Here is a 17,217-nt window from a genome sequence, read left to right on the forward strand (position 1 = left end):
AGGAAGGATGCACTGTTCAGAAAGCAATTAAGGTTAAACACCATTTGTACTTAGTTTTGTTTGATTTCCTTATCAACATCAGGGAAGATGGAGTACTCAGCAAGATTCTTTTTAAGTCACAGGATGTCTTTTAAGATCCTGAGGCCTGAGCAGTCAGAGACTGTTGGCACCAGCGAGTCCAGCTCGCTGCTTGGATCATTAAACACCTGGACCGAGAGACATGTAAACATACCTCAAATCAGAAGTCTTGATCTCCAGCATCATCCCCTCAAATTAATCTTTTTAGTTCCACAGAGAAGGTACATTTTCCAAGATTGAGGCTAATGCTCATTTTGTGATTTATTCTGGCTTCTTTCTCATGTTGACTAGGCTACTGATTGATTATTTAGAGTTACAGAAAGAAAAAATCTTAATCTCAGAATTAATATGTGCATCAATTACTGTGCTCCTTAAGTTATTAAAACTATTCAGATAAATAGGAAGCACTTCTACTAATTATTACTATCATATAACTCTTCAAGAGTTGATTTCTAGATTTATAAATATGAACCATTTTTTTAAAGGCATGCAGCTAGAAATTTGGAAATAGGTTCTGAAATGTTGCCTAATTTGTACATTACATTAGTGACATTCATAATGCCACTATATGGCTCTGTATAGCAAAGCTCAGTCTCTTTTATTATAATTCCATGCCTATACATTTATATAAGGAAATCGTTTAAGCAAAGCAAAAACAAGAAGAAAACAAAAAACCCAAAATACAGTTTCTTTTTACATCACTGACAATCATTATTCTTTAACAGAATGAGGTATACTGTATTAAAATGATAATAGAAAGATTTGGAAACATAGAAAAGCAGAATATAAAATAATATATATATTATGATAACCTCTTATTATATATATAGGTAAAGGAAACACAAACATAAAAATTGCAAGAGGGTGGTAGGTTTTTGAACATTTAAATAATTAATAGTATTCTTAATTTTATCATAATTAACAAATTATTGTGAAAATAATCTATGCATTAATTTGCCATAATACAATCTTTTCCATAAATAAAATCTCATTTAGAATTCCATTTTATTAGGCATCTTGCAAAAGCCAGAGTATCTAATTTTATACAGTTCTGAACCACATGCTCCAAGGCCCAAGAAATGTAACTTAGAATTCAGCACCTCTGTAAGCTATATTCTTCCAATAGTATTTGCTGACCTTAAGCAAGTGACAGTCCCAAAAACATGAGTCTACTCAACCAATGCTCCAGCAATGGGTTTATCTAGCGAACTATTGATATGTTCAATAAACCCAGTTCACCCTGGAGCCTACAAATATCCCTTTTAAATAAAAAATAAAAAAATAAGATGGCAGAGGAGTAAGTGGAAACTACACTAACCTCCTCCCAGGAATAACAATAACCAATCTGGAATAACAACTTAATTGTGGAGAAATCATCTGGAATAACCAACTGAACACTAGCTGGAGAGAAGTCTTATAACCACGGAGAGACAGAAAAGGCCGCTTCATTACAACATGACCAGTAGGAAGTGCGGAGACGTAAAAGGCTGGCTGGGCTCCCATGGGTGACAGCTGAAGGGACTGAGAAACAGCTCAGCAGCTGGAGGTTCCCCCTTAGAAGGGCAGGGTCTAAACCCCCAGCAGGGCTTCCCAGCCTACAGCAACAGAGTGGAAAGTAAAATAGCATCCAGCTGTGAAAAGCGAAAGACACAGGGTTTTTTTGCTGACCTGAAAGAAACAGCTATAGATAAAGAGCTCTTAAACGGATCATGTATGAAAATATTTTGGCATCCACTTACCCTGGGCTCAAGCAGAGGGAGGGCAGACAGGACAGGAGATGCTTGGGGAAAATTTGGGGCGGTGGCCTTGAGGAGAGAACTGAGGGAACAGCCGACCACGTCCCAGTGCTGACTCATTTCCCATACTGCAGGCAAACCATTCCCTTCCAAGTGGCATCAGCCTGAGGGGAAGCAAAAGCCCTGCCTACAGGATTAATCTGCCCCATCCTCAGTGCTTAAGCCTGATGGCTGATCACAGACTGAATAGATCAACAACTAAAGGAGACAGACAAAGGCTCCAACAGACTGCCTAGGCCTAGACTGGCACATGATCTGACGCCACCAGCAAGTGCAGATCAATCTAAGAAGCAACAACAAAGAAGATGAGTCACAAAAATGATGAGACAGAGAAACAATCCCCCATTGAAAGGAAAGGAGGAATCCCCAGAAGAGTGCTAAATGAAATAGGGAAGAGCAAACTATCAGACATAGAATTCAAAACATGAATTATAGGGAAGCTCAATGAGCTCAGTGAGCTCAAAGAAAACTACAAAGAACTCTAGGGAAACTACAAGGAACTTACTGAGAATTTTATCAGCATGAAAAAGGACATAGAAGCTATCAATAAGAGCCAGGAGGAAATGAAGAATACAAGTTCTGAATTGAAGAACACAGTAGAAGGAATTAAAAGCAGGCTAGAGGAATCAGAAAATCAGATCAGCAAGCTAGAGGACAATGTAGGAAAACATTCTCAGACAGTGCAACAAAGTAAAAAAAGACTGAAAAAGAATGAAGAGGTTTAAGAGAGCTGCAGGACAACATAAACCATAATAATATCTGGATTATAGGAATACCAGAAGGAGAAAAGGAGCAAGGGAAAGAAAACCTGTTTGAAAAACTAATGACAGAAAACTTCCCAAACTTGATGAGAGAAAAAGTAACACAAGTCCAGGAAGCACAGAGGGTCCCAATGAAGATGAACCGCAACAGGCCCACTTCAAGACACATCATAATTAAAATGGCAATACTTAAAGACAAAGAGAGAATCCTAAAAGCAGCAAGAGAGAAACAGTTAATAACATACGAGGGAGATCCAAGAAGAACTGGACAGGGACATGAAAAAATATGAAACCAGACCACCAACTTACACCATACATCAGAATAAACTCAAGATGGGTCAAAGACTTAAATGTAAGCCGTGACACCATAAAAGTCCTAGAGGAAAACATAGGCAGGAAATTTTCAGATATCCCATGTAGCAATATTTTCACCAATATATATCCTAAGGCAAGGGAAATGAAAGAATAAACAAATGGGACTACATCAAACTAAAGAATTTCTGTTCAGCAAAAGAAAACATCAGCAAGATGAAAAGAAAACCAACCATATGGGAAAACGTATTTGCCAAAGATACCTCAGACAAGGGATTCATCTCCAAAATATATAAGGAAATAAAACAGAACAAACAGATACAGAGAACAAACTGATGGTTGCCAGAGGGGTTGGGGGTAGGGAGATGGGTGGAAGTGATGCAAAATTAAAAAATAATAATAAAGAAAGAAAAGAAAAGCTTTTTGGTACTAATGCTGTACCAAGCAAGGATTACTGTATAAAAGTGGAGGGGGAAAAAAAACCTTCAGAAGGCTCCATCAACAAGAAATTAGAGGTTCATAATAAATGATAACCTAAAGAACAGCCTGAACAAGAATCTGTGTTAGAAACTGACTCATGGGCATACACTGCAAACCCAATGTATTTATGTTACAATAAATGTATCATTACAGTAAATTTATTTAAGTTAAAATATAGAGAACTAGAGAAAGCAGATTAGAAAAACAAAGTTTTCTTTACTCTTGAGTATAAAAAACCTTCAGGGCTTAAAGAATTCTTGCTCACAGTCTAGCTGTGAAAATAAGATAGACTGTACCATAAATGAACACATAGTAAGAGCCTGGAGGAGAACACATTCTGATTCAGGAACATACTGGGTGAATCAAGGTCTAAACTCCAATCAAGAGAGGAAAAAAAAGAAAGAAAGAAATCAACAGAAAAACATCCAAAACTGAAAACCAAGAAACAGCAAAGTAAACATGTCATTTAGGAAAAAGGCAATAATACCATAAGGAAAAGCCCAAAGATGTGAAAGTGGGTGCTCCTAAAGTTCTGGGATTCAGGAGCACCAAGGGGAAAGAATGGCAAGGAAATAGTTTTCATTATAAGCTTGAGAGTGCAAGATGACTTTAAATTTATGTACAGCCTTGGCTCTGATTTAAAGTAAATAAAAAAAGAAGACATAGGAGATGGGGTAACATAGGAAATAAAATAACCAAGACCCAACTGAGCAGAGGACCCACTGCTAACAAGTATTTAGGTAATCTACACATAGAATTACAAAAGAATTAAATGATGCAGGAGTAAAAAATTTATTCCACTGTCTAGAGCCACTAAATTTCTCCAAAACTTAGCCTGGTCCATTGTAGTTTATTTCTTTCTACCTTTGGGGGGATAAAAACAATGGGATAAAATGATATTTCTTTTTCTTTTTTTTAAGATTTTATTTGTTTGTTTGTTTATTTTTAGCAAGAAGGGAAGGGAGGGAGAAAGAGAGGGAAAGAAACATGGATATGAAAGGAACATCAACTGGTTGCCTCTCTCATGTCCTGCCCCCAACTGGGGACCTCGTCCCAAACTCAGGCATGTGCCCTGACAGGAATGAACTGGTGACCTTTCATTTGCAGGACAATGCCCAACCCATTGAGCCACAGAAGTCAGGGCAGGTAAGGTGATATTTCAAGACATTATTTATTTTACAAGTGTTAAGAATTAATAGCACAAAACTTATCTAAGAATTTATTTCAAGTCCTAACATCATTTAAGAAATGATATTTTACTTGGTACCAAGAAAACTTGTTTGTATTTTTGAGACTTGGAATTTCTCAATAGCCATGGTTTTTCAAATTTTTTGATTTTAAGAAATGATATTTTACTTGGTTCCAACAAAACTTGTTTGGACTTTTAAGACTTGGGATTTCTCGATATCCATGCTTTTTCAATGTTTTTGGCTTGAAGACGTATGAGTCCCATTTTCTTTTTGTACATAGGTCCTTGCCCAATACACACACACACACACATACACACACACTCCCATTCACTCTTTCCTAGGCTCAGGGATGACATAAATTGACCTTTGACTTCTACATCCTAAAACCATAAGAATACTAAAAAAAATAATACCAGCAGAGAATGACCAGACTATGTTAGAGATAAGTCTTCACAATAGATTTAACTCTTATTTCCAAGAGCATTCTGATCTTCGGATATGAATCCTCTCTCCAATTATTAGCTATGTGGCCTCTCACAAGTAACTTTACTTTGGTAAACCTCTATTGCCTCTCATCCATAAAAAGTAACCAAGGATGTTCATAACTCCTAAGACAGTTAAGAGGTTTACATGAGATATAATTAAAGTCTAACACAGTGACTGGTGCTAGATAAATGCTTAGTAACATATGATTTTCCCCACAGATATCCCCCCATACCCCCTCAAATCACATCATTCCCCTTTGGATATGGTAAAACTCAATCTTTTCCCTTCAGTTAGTGACTATGGATTCCCTTATGCACCCATAGGAAGTCTTCTTTAAATGGAAAAATCATTATATGAGAGGTAAAGCTATTCTTTAAAGTATTGACTTTTTTCTGACCTAAATGAAATATTATATATAGTAGCCTGGAGAGGGTGCAGAGATTAACCATATAAACCTTCCCTCCTACATGAAAAAAGATCCCTGTGGGAATTTCCCAGTGATCCTCATGCAACCTCAGACAGCCCAACCAGCATACCCCTTGACCTTAGACAGAACTATTTAAAGTGCCATAGATGTGGGACAAGAAGCACCTCTTCCAGAAAGCACTGACCTTCAATCCTGGCAGACCTTGTCTTCCTCTTGGCCCCTAGGAATAGAAGGGAAATGAAGACCTTAAAGAAGAAAACAGCCAATTTTTACCCCAGCCAACATCTCTCTTCCACAAAAGCAGGTGAAATACATCTCATGAGTAGTTACACCTACCCGAGGGCCAACATTACCAGTTTCCCCCCGAGGTCCATCGTAACCAGAACTTCCCTGAAAAGGTAAAGGGAAAATCAGTTTAGATATCTACATACTTCTGCATTTCTTCTCCAGACATGGACTGCCCAATACAGAAGCCCGTAGTCACACGTGGCTATTAAGTTTAAATTAATTTTAATTTTAATTTAAAGTTTAGTTCCTCAGTTATACTAGACACATTTCAAGTGTCCAGTAAGTCCATGTGGCTAGTGGTTGCCATATTAAACATCAGAAACAGAGAATATTTCCATGGTCTCAGAAAGTTCTATTGGCCAGTACTCCTTCAGAGTGCTAATTTAATTCTGGTGTTTTAAAATATTCATGTTGTAGGCATCTTTCTCTGAAGATTGTTCACTTAACAACTCCTTAGGGTTCAACACATTGGGACAGTAGTCATACATATTTTCTAACAAGCCATGCTTAACATTTAAAAAATGTTACACTTCCTTTTCTACCTGCTTCCTATAGGATACAGAATAGCAGACAAACAAGGTAGAAGAATGTGTCTCTGCACATGGGGAGTGATCAATATATACAGATGATGATGGAGGGAGAAGTTATGCACAATCACAATGGGGGTCTAGATCTCTCAAGTTCTTTAAGGCTGGAAGTGGGAAAATGTGTATTATCCAGAGAAAAAATGAGTTCATCTTTCAGGAGAAATGGAAACCACCTGATCACAAATAGGGCTATCTTAGACTATTAGTCAGTGAAGTCAAGTGCAAACTCAATAAGAATACAGAAATTAGGAATGAATGTAAAATGCAAAAACAAAACCATTTTGTGCCAAGTGTTCTTCCAACTGTTATTTATAAAGGTTAAATTCTGAAATAATTTATATATTCCACAATATGAAAGATGTGTTAATTAAATTATGGTAGAAATGCTTATTTAAATAGTATGCAATCATTTTAACTTATATTTATCAAAAGTTTATTAAGTAGAAAAATTGTGCTATAATGATGTTCTTTTCAAGTATGCTAAATTCTGTGAAAGAATAATTTATCCCAAATACAAAGAAAAACAAAATGATGATTCCTCACTTTCATTAAGCCCTTGAGATCCTCATCTGACTTTCTTAGGGAAAGTAACTTTGCCATCAAAAAGTTAGAAAAGTTTAGTAAAGTGTTTTCTTAATTACTGGAACTTTTGATTTTTTTTCTCTACATTTTATTTTTCTGTATCCCCAGATATCTGTTGTGTTGCTTTTATAATGGGAATTTTTTAAATAAAGTAGTTCATAGCAAGGAGAAGGCTTTAGATATAGCACTCTCATAATTGGTCTAGATAGAATAAAGGTTCTTTCTTAAAATGTTTATCATTTTCTCATTTCAATGGTAAAAAGGTTGTTTGTTTGTTTGTTTTGGTTTTACAGTCAACATAATAAAGGAATTATTTGAGCCAATACAGGAACCACTGGGTAAACGAATGTTTGGATACAAAAAAATTTACAGTCTCAGACTATTATTGTCCAAAGTATCGGCAGCCGTCCGTCTCGAGAGACGATGGTGTAGCTTCTTAAGAGTCTATCTGCACCGCCGAGAATGGTTGTGCAGTCCGACTCGGGAGTGACACGGTATCTGTCTCCTCCCGTGTTGAATTGACAACTTGCGATGACGCTGGAGTGTCCTCTCCAGTGAAGCTGAAGCTACAGAGCCTCGAGAGACGATGGTGTAGCTTCTTAAGAGTCTATCTGCACCGCCGAGAATGGCTGTGCAGTCTGACTCGGGAGTGACACGGTATCTGTCTCCTCCCGTGTTGAATCGACATCTTGCGATGACGCTGGAGTGTCCTCTCCAGTGAAGCTGAAGCTACAGAGCCTGGGCAGGGTGATATGGAGGGTCTGCTGTTGCCCATGCAGCAGACCCCCCCTCTCTTCGCAGCTGAAGGATCCAAGGGAAAGACGGAGTCAATACAGCTTGGCTTCAGGTGCGCCGCAGGAGTTGCCGGTATTGACTACAACGTCAAACCGCCTTAGGGACTCCGGCTCCGGTTTTTCTGTCGGGGTTTACTCCCTTAGCCTTTCCCCTGAAGAGGTATGCCGCAAGGCAGCAGAGGTTTTTTGGAATCAGAGTTTTCCTTCTCTGATGTGCCCTGACTGGAAGATCGAACCAGCGACACTTAGCTCGCAGACCGACGCTCAATCCACTGAGCCAAACCAGCCAGGGTTATGTCCAAAGTACTTAATCATTAGAAAGCAAGTCAAAATATGTTCACAACAGATTAATCAAGTGACCAAATTAATGTATCAATAATGAGACAGACTGACACAGTGTCCCTCCTGGTGACTAAGCAGGGTACAGCGTTTCTTAATCTCCTACTAAAATTGTTTAACTTGAATCTGCTCAGGAGGAAACCATCAAACAAATTTTAATTGAAAGATGTTTAGCAAAATAACTGGTCTAGCATGTCAATGTCATGTAAATAACTCGACACAGTTATGATTAAAGGACACAATAGAGGCAAAACAACTAAATCCATTACATAACCCTTCATTGGAACCCAGAACAATGACAACAATAAAAATAACCATAATGAGTACTATTGATACAACTGTGGAAATCTAAATATGGACTGTATAACAGAAATAATTTTGCATCAATATTAGATTTCTGGAATGTGTGATGATTGCATTGTGTTTATATAGGAGACTGTTCTTCTCCTTGAAAGATATTTATTGAATATTTAAAAGCAAAATCATGATACTTTAAATTAATCCTCTAATAGCTCAGCAAATTATATACATATATTACCTATGTATTTGTATAGAGACATAAAACAAATATTTCTAAATGATAACAGTTGGTTTTCATTGTGCTATTATACTTGCAACTACAAATGTTTCAATAAATTTAATTTTTTTAAATAAAAGCTAGGGTAAAGTTATAAAGGCTCAACATAGAACCTTTCAACAATTCAAATAATAAGGTTAAGAAAAAGAAATGTATAATTTTGGGGTATTTATCCCTCCAGGAAAAATAGATACAGATATATTCAACCAATTAGGACTTGTTGAATAAAATTTTGTGATCTGTTTCTTTTTTTCACTTAATATTACATCATAAATGTTTTACTTGTCATGAAATAGTCTTCTAAATTATTTTTCATGGCTTAATAATATTCTATCATGTGAATTTGCCATTGTTTTATAAAGTGCCCTTTATCATTGGACATTTAAGCACTGTAGTGATTAAAAATCACTATATTGGTCATCCATAGAGCTGAATCTTTAGATTGATTCATGATTAACTTCTGGATAAACGCCTATAACTGGAAAGACTGGATCAAAGAACATACACATCTTAAACCATGGCAGACATAGTTGATGGCTTCAAGACACTCCTTCTCCTCTCTTCCTTGCTAAAAAAATCTCTTTTTTGTTTACAACAACCACATGCACAGCTCCAAGGGATGAATTATGAGAAGTCTAAGCCAATCTCAGGAAATCTCATTTCCTTTGTCAGAGACTTGCTTTTTTTGGCTTTTTTAAAATGGGGCAAGGGCAGGTGGAGAGCACTGGACCCAGTCAATGAGCTAAATCAGCTGTGAAGAGAATATTGCTGGGAGTGCCATGGTGAAAGAAAAGTCCCTGTCCTTCCAGAATTTTTTTAAGTATATTTTATCGATTATGTTGTTACAGTAGTCCCAATTTTTTTCCTTTGCTCCCCTCTGCCCAGTACCCCCCATCCCTCAAGCAATCCCACCACCCCCCTTCATGTCTATGGATTGTGCATATAAGTTCTTTGTCTTCCAGAATTTTATGTAAAGGTGAAGGTGAAGGTAAAATTCTCAGTCTGCCAAGCCCAGGGACCACACTGAGGATGGCACTGTGGAAAAAAAGGGCCTGAGTCCCTGATGACAGCCCTGGGTTTTGATGGCATCACTGAGCTAACATACCAAACCTGGAATCACCTATCCCTGGATTGTCAAACATGTGTATTAGCTAAACACTGCCAGTCAGGTTTTCTGTCACTTGCATATTAAAAAGCAGAGGAAAACAAGCAGTCCTAACTAATGCACATTGCCTGATTGCCTTCCAGAGAGTTTGAATTGGTTTTCATTCTCCCCAGAAGTGCCAAAGCATGACTGGTTTGTTTGTTTGTTTGTTTGTTTGTTTGTTTGTTTTTGTCTTTGTTTTTGTTTGAGATGTATGCTTAAAACTTCTTTTTGTGTGTTTTATTGATTATGCTATTACAGTTGTCCCAATTTCTTTTCCCTTTGCTCCCCTCCACCCAGCAACCCCCCTCCCTCCAGCAGTCCCCCGCCCTTTGTCCATGTCCATGGGCTGTGCATAAAGCTCTTCTCAACATCCCCCTGTCTATTCCCCACCCTCCTACCTTGCTTCTTAATTCCTGCACCATTTCCATCCCTCTTCCACTTCCCCTTCCCTGCTGACCTCCCCCCATATGCTCCCCATACCTATAATTCTGTTCCAGTTCTAGTTGTCTGCTTAGTTTACCTTTGTTCCATTCCCTAGCTTCTGTTGTTGATAGTTGTGATACTGTTTTTGTTTTAATGTTCATAGTTTTGATATCCTTTTTCTTAAATAAGTCCCTTTGACATTTCATATAATAATGACTTGGTGATGATGAACTCCTTCAGCTTTACCTTGGGAAGCACTTTATCTGCCCTTGCATTCTGAATGATAGCTTTGCTGGATAGAGTAATCTTGGTTGTAGGGCCTTACTTTTCATCACTTTGAATACTTCCTGCCAGTCCCTTTTTGCCTGCAAAGTTTCTTTTGAGAAATCACCTGACAGTCTTATAGGTACTACTTTGTAAGTAATTCTCCTCTTCTCTCTTGCTGCTTTGAAAATACTCTCCTTACCCTTAACCTTTGGCATTTTGATTATGATGTGTCTTGGTGTGGTCCTCCCTGGTCTAGTTTGTTTAGATCTCTCTGTGCTTCCTGGACACGTATGTCCATTTCCTTCCCCAAATTAGGGAAGGTTTCCTTCATTATTTTTTCACATAAGCTTTCAATGTCTTGCTCTCCCTCTTCATCTTCTGGCAACCCTATGATTCAGATGTGGCACATTTATAACTGTCCCAGAGGTTTCTAAGCCTCTCCTCATTTTTTTAAATTCTCATTTCCTCGTTCTGTACTGGTTGACTGTTTCTTTATTATGTTTCAATTTATTGATTTGAACCCTGGTTTCCTTTCCTTCACCACTTGTTTCATATGGATTTTCCTTCATTTCAGCCAGGATAGCCTTCATTCTTTCTGCGTCCTGTTTAATCTTTGTTGTCAGAGTTGTGAGCATCCTAATCACCAATGCCTTAAACTGTGCACCTGTTAAGTTGTCTATCTTCTCATCCATTAGGCGTGCTATCTGCTCATTGCTTAGTTCTGCCACTGGGACCTTGATCTGCCCCCACTTCTGGGTCCTACTTCTCTGTCTCCTCATCTTTCTGTGTTTGCCTCTGTGATTTGGGCCAAGGGCTATTACATCTCTAACTTTATAGGGGGCGGAGCCTTAGGTATTCATTAATGCTGGCGACCAGTTCACCATGTTTAGGCGCTGTATGTGGGGGAGGGGTCTGAGACGGAAAAGTGCTGATTGCTGCAGCTTTTCTAGGCACTTCTTCCCCTTTTTGAGATTGGCAGCTTCTTCCTGCGCTCACTCCCCCACTTGCTTTCACAGTCAGAAGTAATGCAGCTCTATTTTCCCAGGCCCTTGAACTGCAAGCTGTGTGGTCTAGTTTGGGGCTTGAATCATTTCTCGGGTTTAATCAGTGTGACTGTGTTTTTTGTCAAGGCTGCTGCTAGTCACTCCTGCCCCCTGCTCTCCCTCAAGCTGCATCACCTCTAGCCCTGCTGCTGAGAAGTACCACACCCGCAGCAGCTCCTCTCCTCTTTCTCTCCATCCAGGCTCCACCCCTCCTACCTTTCTGGTTGATTATTTCTTCTTTATTTACTATTGAACTTCCCTGTAGCTTTGATTTGGGGATTTTTCTGGGTTTTTTTTTTTTTTTTTTTTTTTAGTTTTGAAGTGGTCGTAAATTTCTTCTTAGTTGTGAGGAGAAGCAGCCTGTGTATTTATGCCTCCATCTTGGCCAGAAGTGCATGACTGGTTTTTCATTCCTTCCTCAATACTAAGTTTCTCATTTGGTTGGAAAGATTGCTTCATCAGGGCACTGGTTCCATTCAAATTGCAAAGTCTAACCTCCTTTTTGGTTGCACTCAAACTAATTCTAATGAAAGAGTGCCCCCCTGGGGGGCTATCTTTAACCCTTTGAGTGCTGTGCGTAATTCGAAATTTGGATCAACATGAGAAAAAGTATCAATATATAACCTGAGGTACAAAAAAAGAGAACAAAATATAAAATACGAATTATTCCATTGTTATTTACATTTATAGCAATGGAAAAAAAGAGTCACCGGGAGTGATGCTGACACTTTTGGGAAAATTTGTCAGTGTCTCTCACAGCAACATTGGCACTCAAAGCGTTAAGTTCCTAGAGCACCCTTCTTTAAGCTCATCATGGGATTAGAAATCATAGGGAATACAAATGCAAAATGAAATGGCACTGCCTCAGAGGGTTTCAATTTGTGTTCGCATGCACAATTCAGGGATCTGAAGTTCAAGGTTAATCCTTAGCTAAAGTCAGTGATGGAGACCTCTGAAAGCTGTGGGCCTGAGGTCCTTCGCATGGCTGTCTAAGTGAGTTCCTTCCCAGCTGTAAAACCATGAGCAAGTCATGGAACCAAAGCTCAATTTAGGCACAAATCATGACCTTTCTTCCCATGATAACCACTGACTGATGGAAACTCTGTAGTGGTTTCTAATCTCCCCACCTTGCAGATGATGAGACTGAGGCCCAGATGATTTAAGGGTGGCTGCTCTGCTATTGCCTTAGCTCAGTTCCATAGCTAAATGGGTTATTATTATTGAGTGGATATTCACAGGGCTCTCGCATCTCAACTCACCAAAGAAAACCCTCGCAGTGGAGTTTGTCCAAATAACTGTAATTAACAACAGAATGTTGTGACAGTTTTCTCACATAGCTATATAACAATGATCTTGTTAACAAGTGGATTTTATTTGGGACCTGGACATATATGAAATGGCTGTGAACTAGCCACAAGCCAGGGAAGAGAACTAATGTCCTAAGGTTTTGTCCAAGGATATAAATTGGAGCTTAAAGCAAACAGAGGTTGCTCTACAGTTGTAAACATGTTGGTATGTAGCCCTCATTCCTGGAAATTGGGAATAATGTAATCTGAGGACGGAGACACTGGGTTATTTTAGTCATTTTTCAGAGTTATGCATTTTAATGCCTAGGATATAAAAATCTAAAAATGGCTTCCAACAAGTTAGCGTCTGTCACATTAACAAGTCTTTTTCCTTTTGTGATGTCTTCTGTCACGATGCTGCTAGTCTTCAGAACCAAACAGGCTTCTATCTAAAAACAGCTGGTACCCAAGTCACACCAATAAACATGGACAAGCCAGCAATGTGGTGACTCTGAGCACCTTTTAAATCAACACATCATCATAACATTGGAGGATTTTAAAGCTGGAAAGATCTTAGAGATCACTGAGTCTGATGCTTTCATTTTGGATATGAAGAAATCAAGAAGAAAGAAGTAAAGTAACATGTATTACTCGTGTGGTGGAAGGTAAGATTTCTACCAAAAATATACACTCACACCTATGAGATAAGGATGCAAGGACAAGGATATAAGCGGGGATTAACATTCAGAGCTCTGTCTCCATGGATAACAAAGTCCTACAGGTTTGCTCTCTGGTTTCCTATGCTGACCCAGCCAGAATGCCAAGTGTTCTGCACCAGCTAGTTAACCTTTCCAATGTGTACCAGATCTCCAAGCAAACAGAGACCATCTTACCTGATGTCCACGCCCTCCTTTTTCTCCCTTAGGGCCTTGGATATAACTGTCAATTCCAGGATCCCCCTGGGAAAATAAAAGTTTGTTTAGCTCAATGGAAAGGAAAGACATGAAAAATTATAGGTAGCATAATCTTTTTTTTTTAAAAAGCACCAAAATAGACCCATTTTCATTGTCTAGACCTACTCAATAATCCCAAATATGCAATGTAATTAAAATTCCGAACTCTTTAAGAACCCTAAAGTTCTATTAGATGGGTTTCCTCTCAAATCTCTTATGTTACAATACCAAGATAGGCTGAATGATGACTCATTAATGAATAATTAATTGTTCTCTGCCTTTGTGCTCAGTTTACAAGTCCCTGGATAAAAGCAGCAGAAATCCCTCAACCACCACTCACAGGATCTCCCCTTAACCCAGCCTCTCCATGCTCTCCAGGTTGTCCAGGCGGTCCTGTCAAGCCCTTGAATCACAAAGAAAAAAAAAAGTGTCACTTTTAAAAATCAGCTATCACCTAAAGGAAAGAAAACATTAAGAGGGGGAAATGAGGGTGAAATTAAAAGGGCAATTTAGTCCTTGAACTTTAAAGCATTCACTGCCAAGGAGTTGAGGCTGGGACATAGAAAAGAACATACTTTTATTGGAAATCTGTGATATGCTTGACTCTATATGTGCATTGCCTCATGTAACCTTCACAACTCGGGACCTGAGGCTCAGGGAAGTGAGACCCAGGTCTTCCTATTACCAAATCCCTTGATCTCTCTGTCCTTCACTGATGTTCCCACACAGAAACACATGTAAGAAAACCAAGAAGGCTCTCTCCATCATGGACATGGACAGCATTAAGAGAGCAAAATCTCATGAAAAATAGAAAAAAAAAAAAAGAGAGAAAATACTTCCAGAGCTCCTGACTGTTGTAGACAGGGAACCAGGGAGGCAAAGCAACTTGTCATGACTATGACATGATAGGCAAATGATTGCTTCTCTTAAAACCTGCCCTTAGTCGTACCATATCTGTGTAGCAGGTTCCATGGAGTCACAGAACCTTCCTCAGATGATGTTATGTGCGTGGTTCTGAACAGTATTCCTCATATGCCACATTCTGAAAACAATAAAGTGGAATTCTTCTCTGAGATCTGGCTCTCAGACACACAAGGAATAAAATGTTTGCTAGGCTCCAAAAGAAGCTACCTCATAATAACTTGAGACTCCTCCTTACCTCTTTCCTGGCCTGATATAATGGTAAAAGGAAGTTAGTTAATTCTAAATTCCTGTTCTGCTGCTTAATTTACTAGGTAGGCAAATTTCTTTGACTTCTCTAAAACAATTTTCTCATTTGTGAGACAAATATATCTATCTTATAGAGTTGTTACAAGAATTAAATGGAATAATAAACTAAAATGCTGAGTGCAGAGCCTGGCATACAGTTCCTTTTATGATTTGTCCAACTTTTAGTCCCTCCTTTTTCTGACCCAGACACTGTCTTCCAGAGTAATCTTGCAAACCTGTAGCCATGACCATGTCTTCCTTGCCTAGATACTTTCAACAGGACCCGATTATGCAGTAGGAAAAAAAAAAAAAAAACCAAACATGGCATTAAATTGACTCCAGACTTTCCTCCTACTCTTTATACTTTATATCTCACTGCCCACTCTTATTGAATTGGAATCCTTATTTGTCCAAACCCACTCTGAGTTCTTCTAACTCTAAGCCTTTCCTTTTTCTTCATCTGCGATACAGATGTCTCTCTCACAGAGGTCTGGGAAAACATGTCTTGATTTCCTGTGTCCTCTGGAATGCCAGAATTCTCTCCACCCTTCAGTACTATTCTCAAATGCCACAGACCTTAGTATGAAGGTTGGTCTCTTGCCCCCTTCTTTTCTCCCTCATCATCTAGTTGTTACTCATCCTTTAAATTTATTTCCATCTTGACTCCTTCAGCGAAGCTTTCCTGACCACACAGGCTGGATCAGACCCACCTGTCATTTACCTCTTCTTTATACACTTATCTCGCCAGTAGTCTTGCATCTATTTCCATGATTATTTCATTAACAGCTGTCTCTCCCTTACAGAGGCCAGTTCTGAGATACAGAACCCATGCCTGTTTTGCTCCCTATTCTACAGCCATGCCTGAATTACAAACAGATGCTCAATAAATCTTGATAATTAATCAGATGAAGAAACATCACGCTATTTTAGATTCCTCTCCAAGTCACTGTGTTCCCAGTCATTCTTCATTGCCACCATTCTTACAGCTTTTATCTTAGCGTATCTTGTATTTAGTTCCTCCTATATAAATTTTATCTCCTGCATCAGTTAATAAGCTCTTTCTTGGTCATAAGCATGACTTATTTATCTTTGAACTCTTCCTTGTGTCTAGAAAAATGCCCTATAGGTAAGAAATATTTGACAGGAATTTATTGAATTTCACTAAGTTCAATGGAAACTGAAGGCTTTCCAAGCCTGAAGGAAGTGTGGTGTCTTCCATCCCTTCTCCAAAATCTGATCCACGAACTCGAGGTTGGAAGTTAAATCTCAATATAGAGCCATTTCTTGTGATTTCTTATTTCACTTATCAGGAAATCAATCCACACCTTGTGGTAAAGCATTATTCTAATTCCATGTGGGATACAAAAAAAATAAATAAATAGGTAAAAACTTTCATCCCTTTATCTAATTCAATCAACTGATTATAGTGCTGTGCTAAGATAGATCATTTGGGCTGTATAATTGATTAGTAATGTCTGCCATGGGCACAAGAAGGGAGAATTGAGTGCATATGCCTTCCCTTACATGGAAATATAAGTTGTGGCATAAGGCAATATATAGTCACTTGCCAAGCATATAGTAAAAACAAAGTACATTGGAAGGATATAATGAAGGGAAAGAGCTCTACAGACTAACATGATCAATGAGGTCCAGGACAACATGAGGAGGAAAGACAGGAGCCAGAAATTGAAAAAAAAAGTGATATTTAAATATGCACTGAAGATGGAGGCAGGGGAAAGGCATTCCCAGATGGGGTACCTAGCATGAGCCAAGATGCAGAGGTGGGCATGTATAAGGAATCTTCAGGGGACAATAAGTAGTATAATTTGACTGGAAAAGATACCTCTCTTTTTATTATTTTTCAATTACAGTTGACATACAATATTATATTGGTTTCAGGTGTACAACATATAGTCATTAGACATTTATATAACTTACAAAACGATCACCGTGAAAAATCTAGTATCCACCTGATATTATATAGGGTCATTATAATATTATTTGATTATATTTCCAATACTGTATTTCACATCTCTGTGACTATTTTATAACTGTCCATTTGCATGACTTAATTCTGGGAAGGATATTTCTTGACCAAGACTAGGGAAGATGTGGTTGAAAGGCTTTGGATATAAGACTAAATCATTGGCAACAGGGACACATAAAAGCTGTGAGATAGGGTAATAATTACT

At 38.4% G+C, this 17,217-nt stretch overlaps 1 protein-coding gene across 1 annotated transcript in view; it reads right to left on the bottom strand.

Moving 5' to 3' along the window:
- The window catches only part of LOC150005126 (collagen alpha-4(VI) chain-like), a 116,704-nt gene that overhangs the window by 47,159 nt on the left and 52,328 nt on the right, over positions 1–17,217 (bottom strand). The window contains exons 17-20 of the mRNA XM_090283009.1: positions 14,157–14,219; positions 13,757–13,822; positions 5,867–5,920; positions 5,715–5,750 (exon numbers count right to left, since the gene is read on the bottom strand). Of these exons, the coding sequence (XP_090139135.1) occupies positions 5,715–5,750; positions 5,867–5,920; positions 13,757–13,822; positions 14,157–14,219 (219 nt within the window). The remainder of the gene's footprint in view (positions 1–5,714; positions 5,751–5,866; positions 5,921–13,756; positions 13,823–14,156; positions 14,220–17,217) is intronic.

This window comes from Furipterus horrens, unplaced genomic scaffold (assembly GCF_987537825.1).
Source record: "Furipterus horrens unplaced genomic scaffold, mFurHor1.1.pri manual_scaffold_7, whole genome shotgun sequence".
In the NCBI taxonomy this organism is placed as follows: Eukaryota; Metazoa; Chordata; class Mammalia; order Chiroptera; family Furipteridae; genus Furipterus; species Furipterus horrens.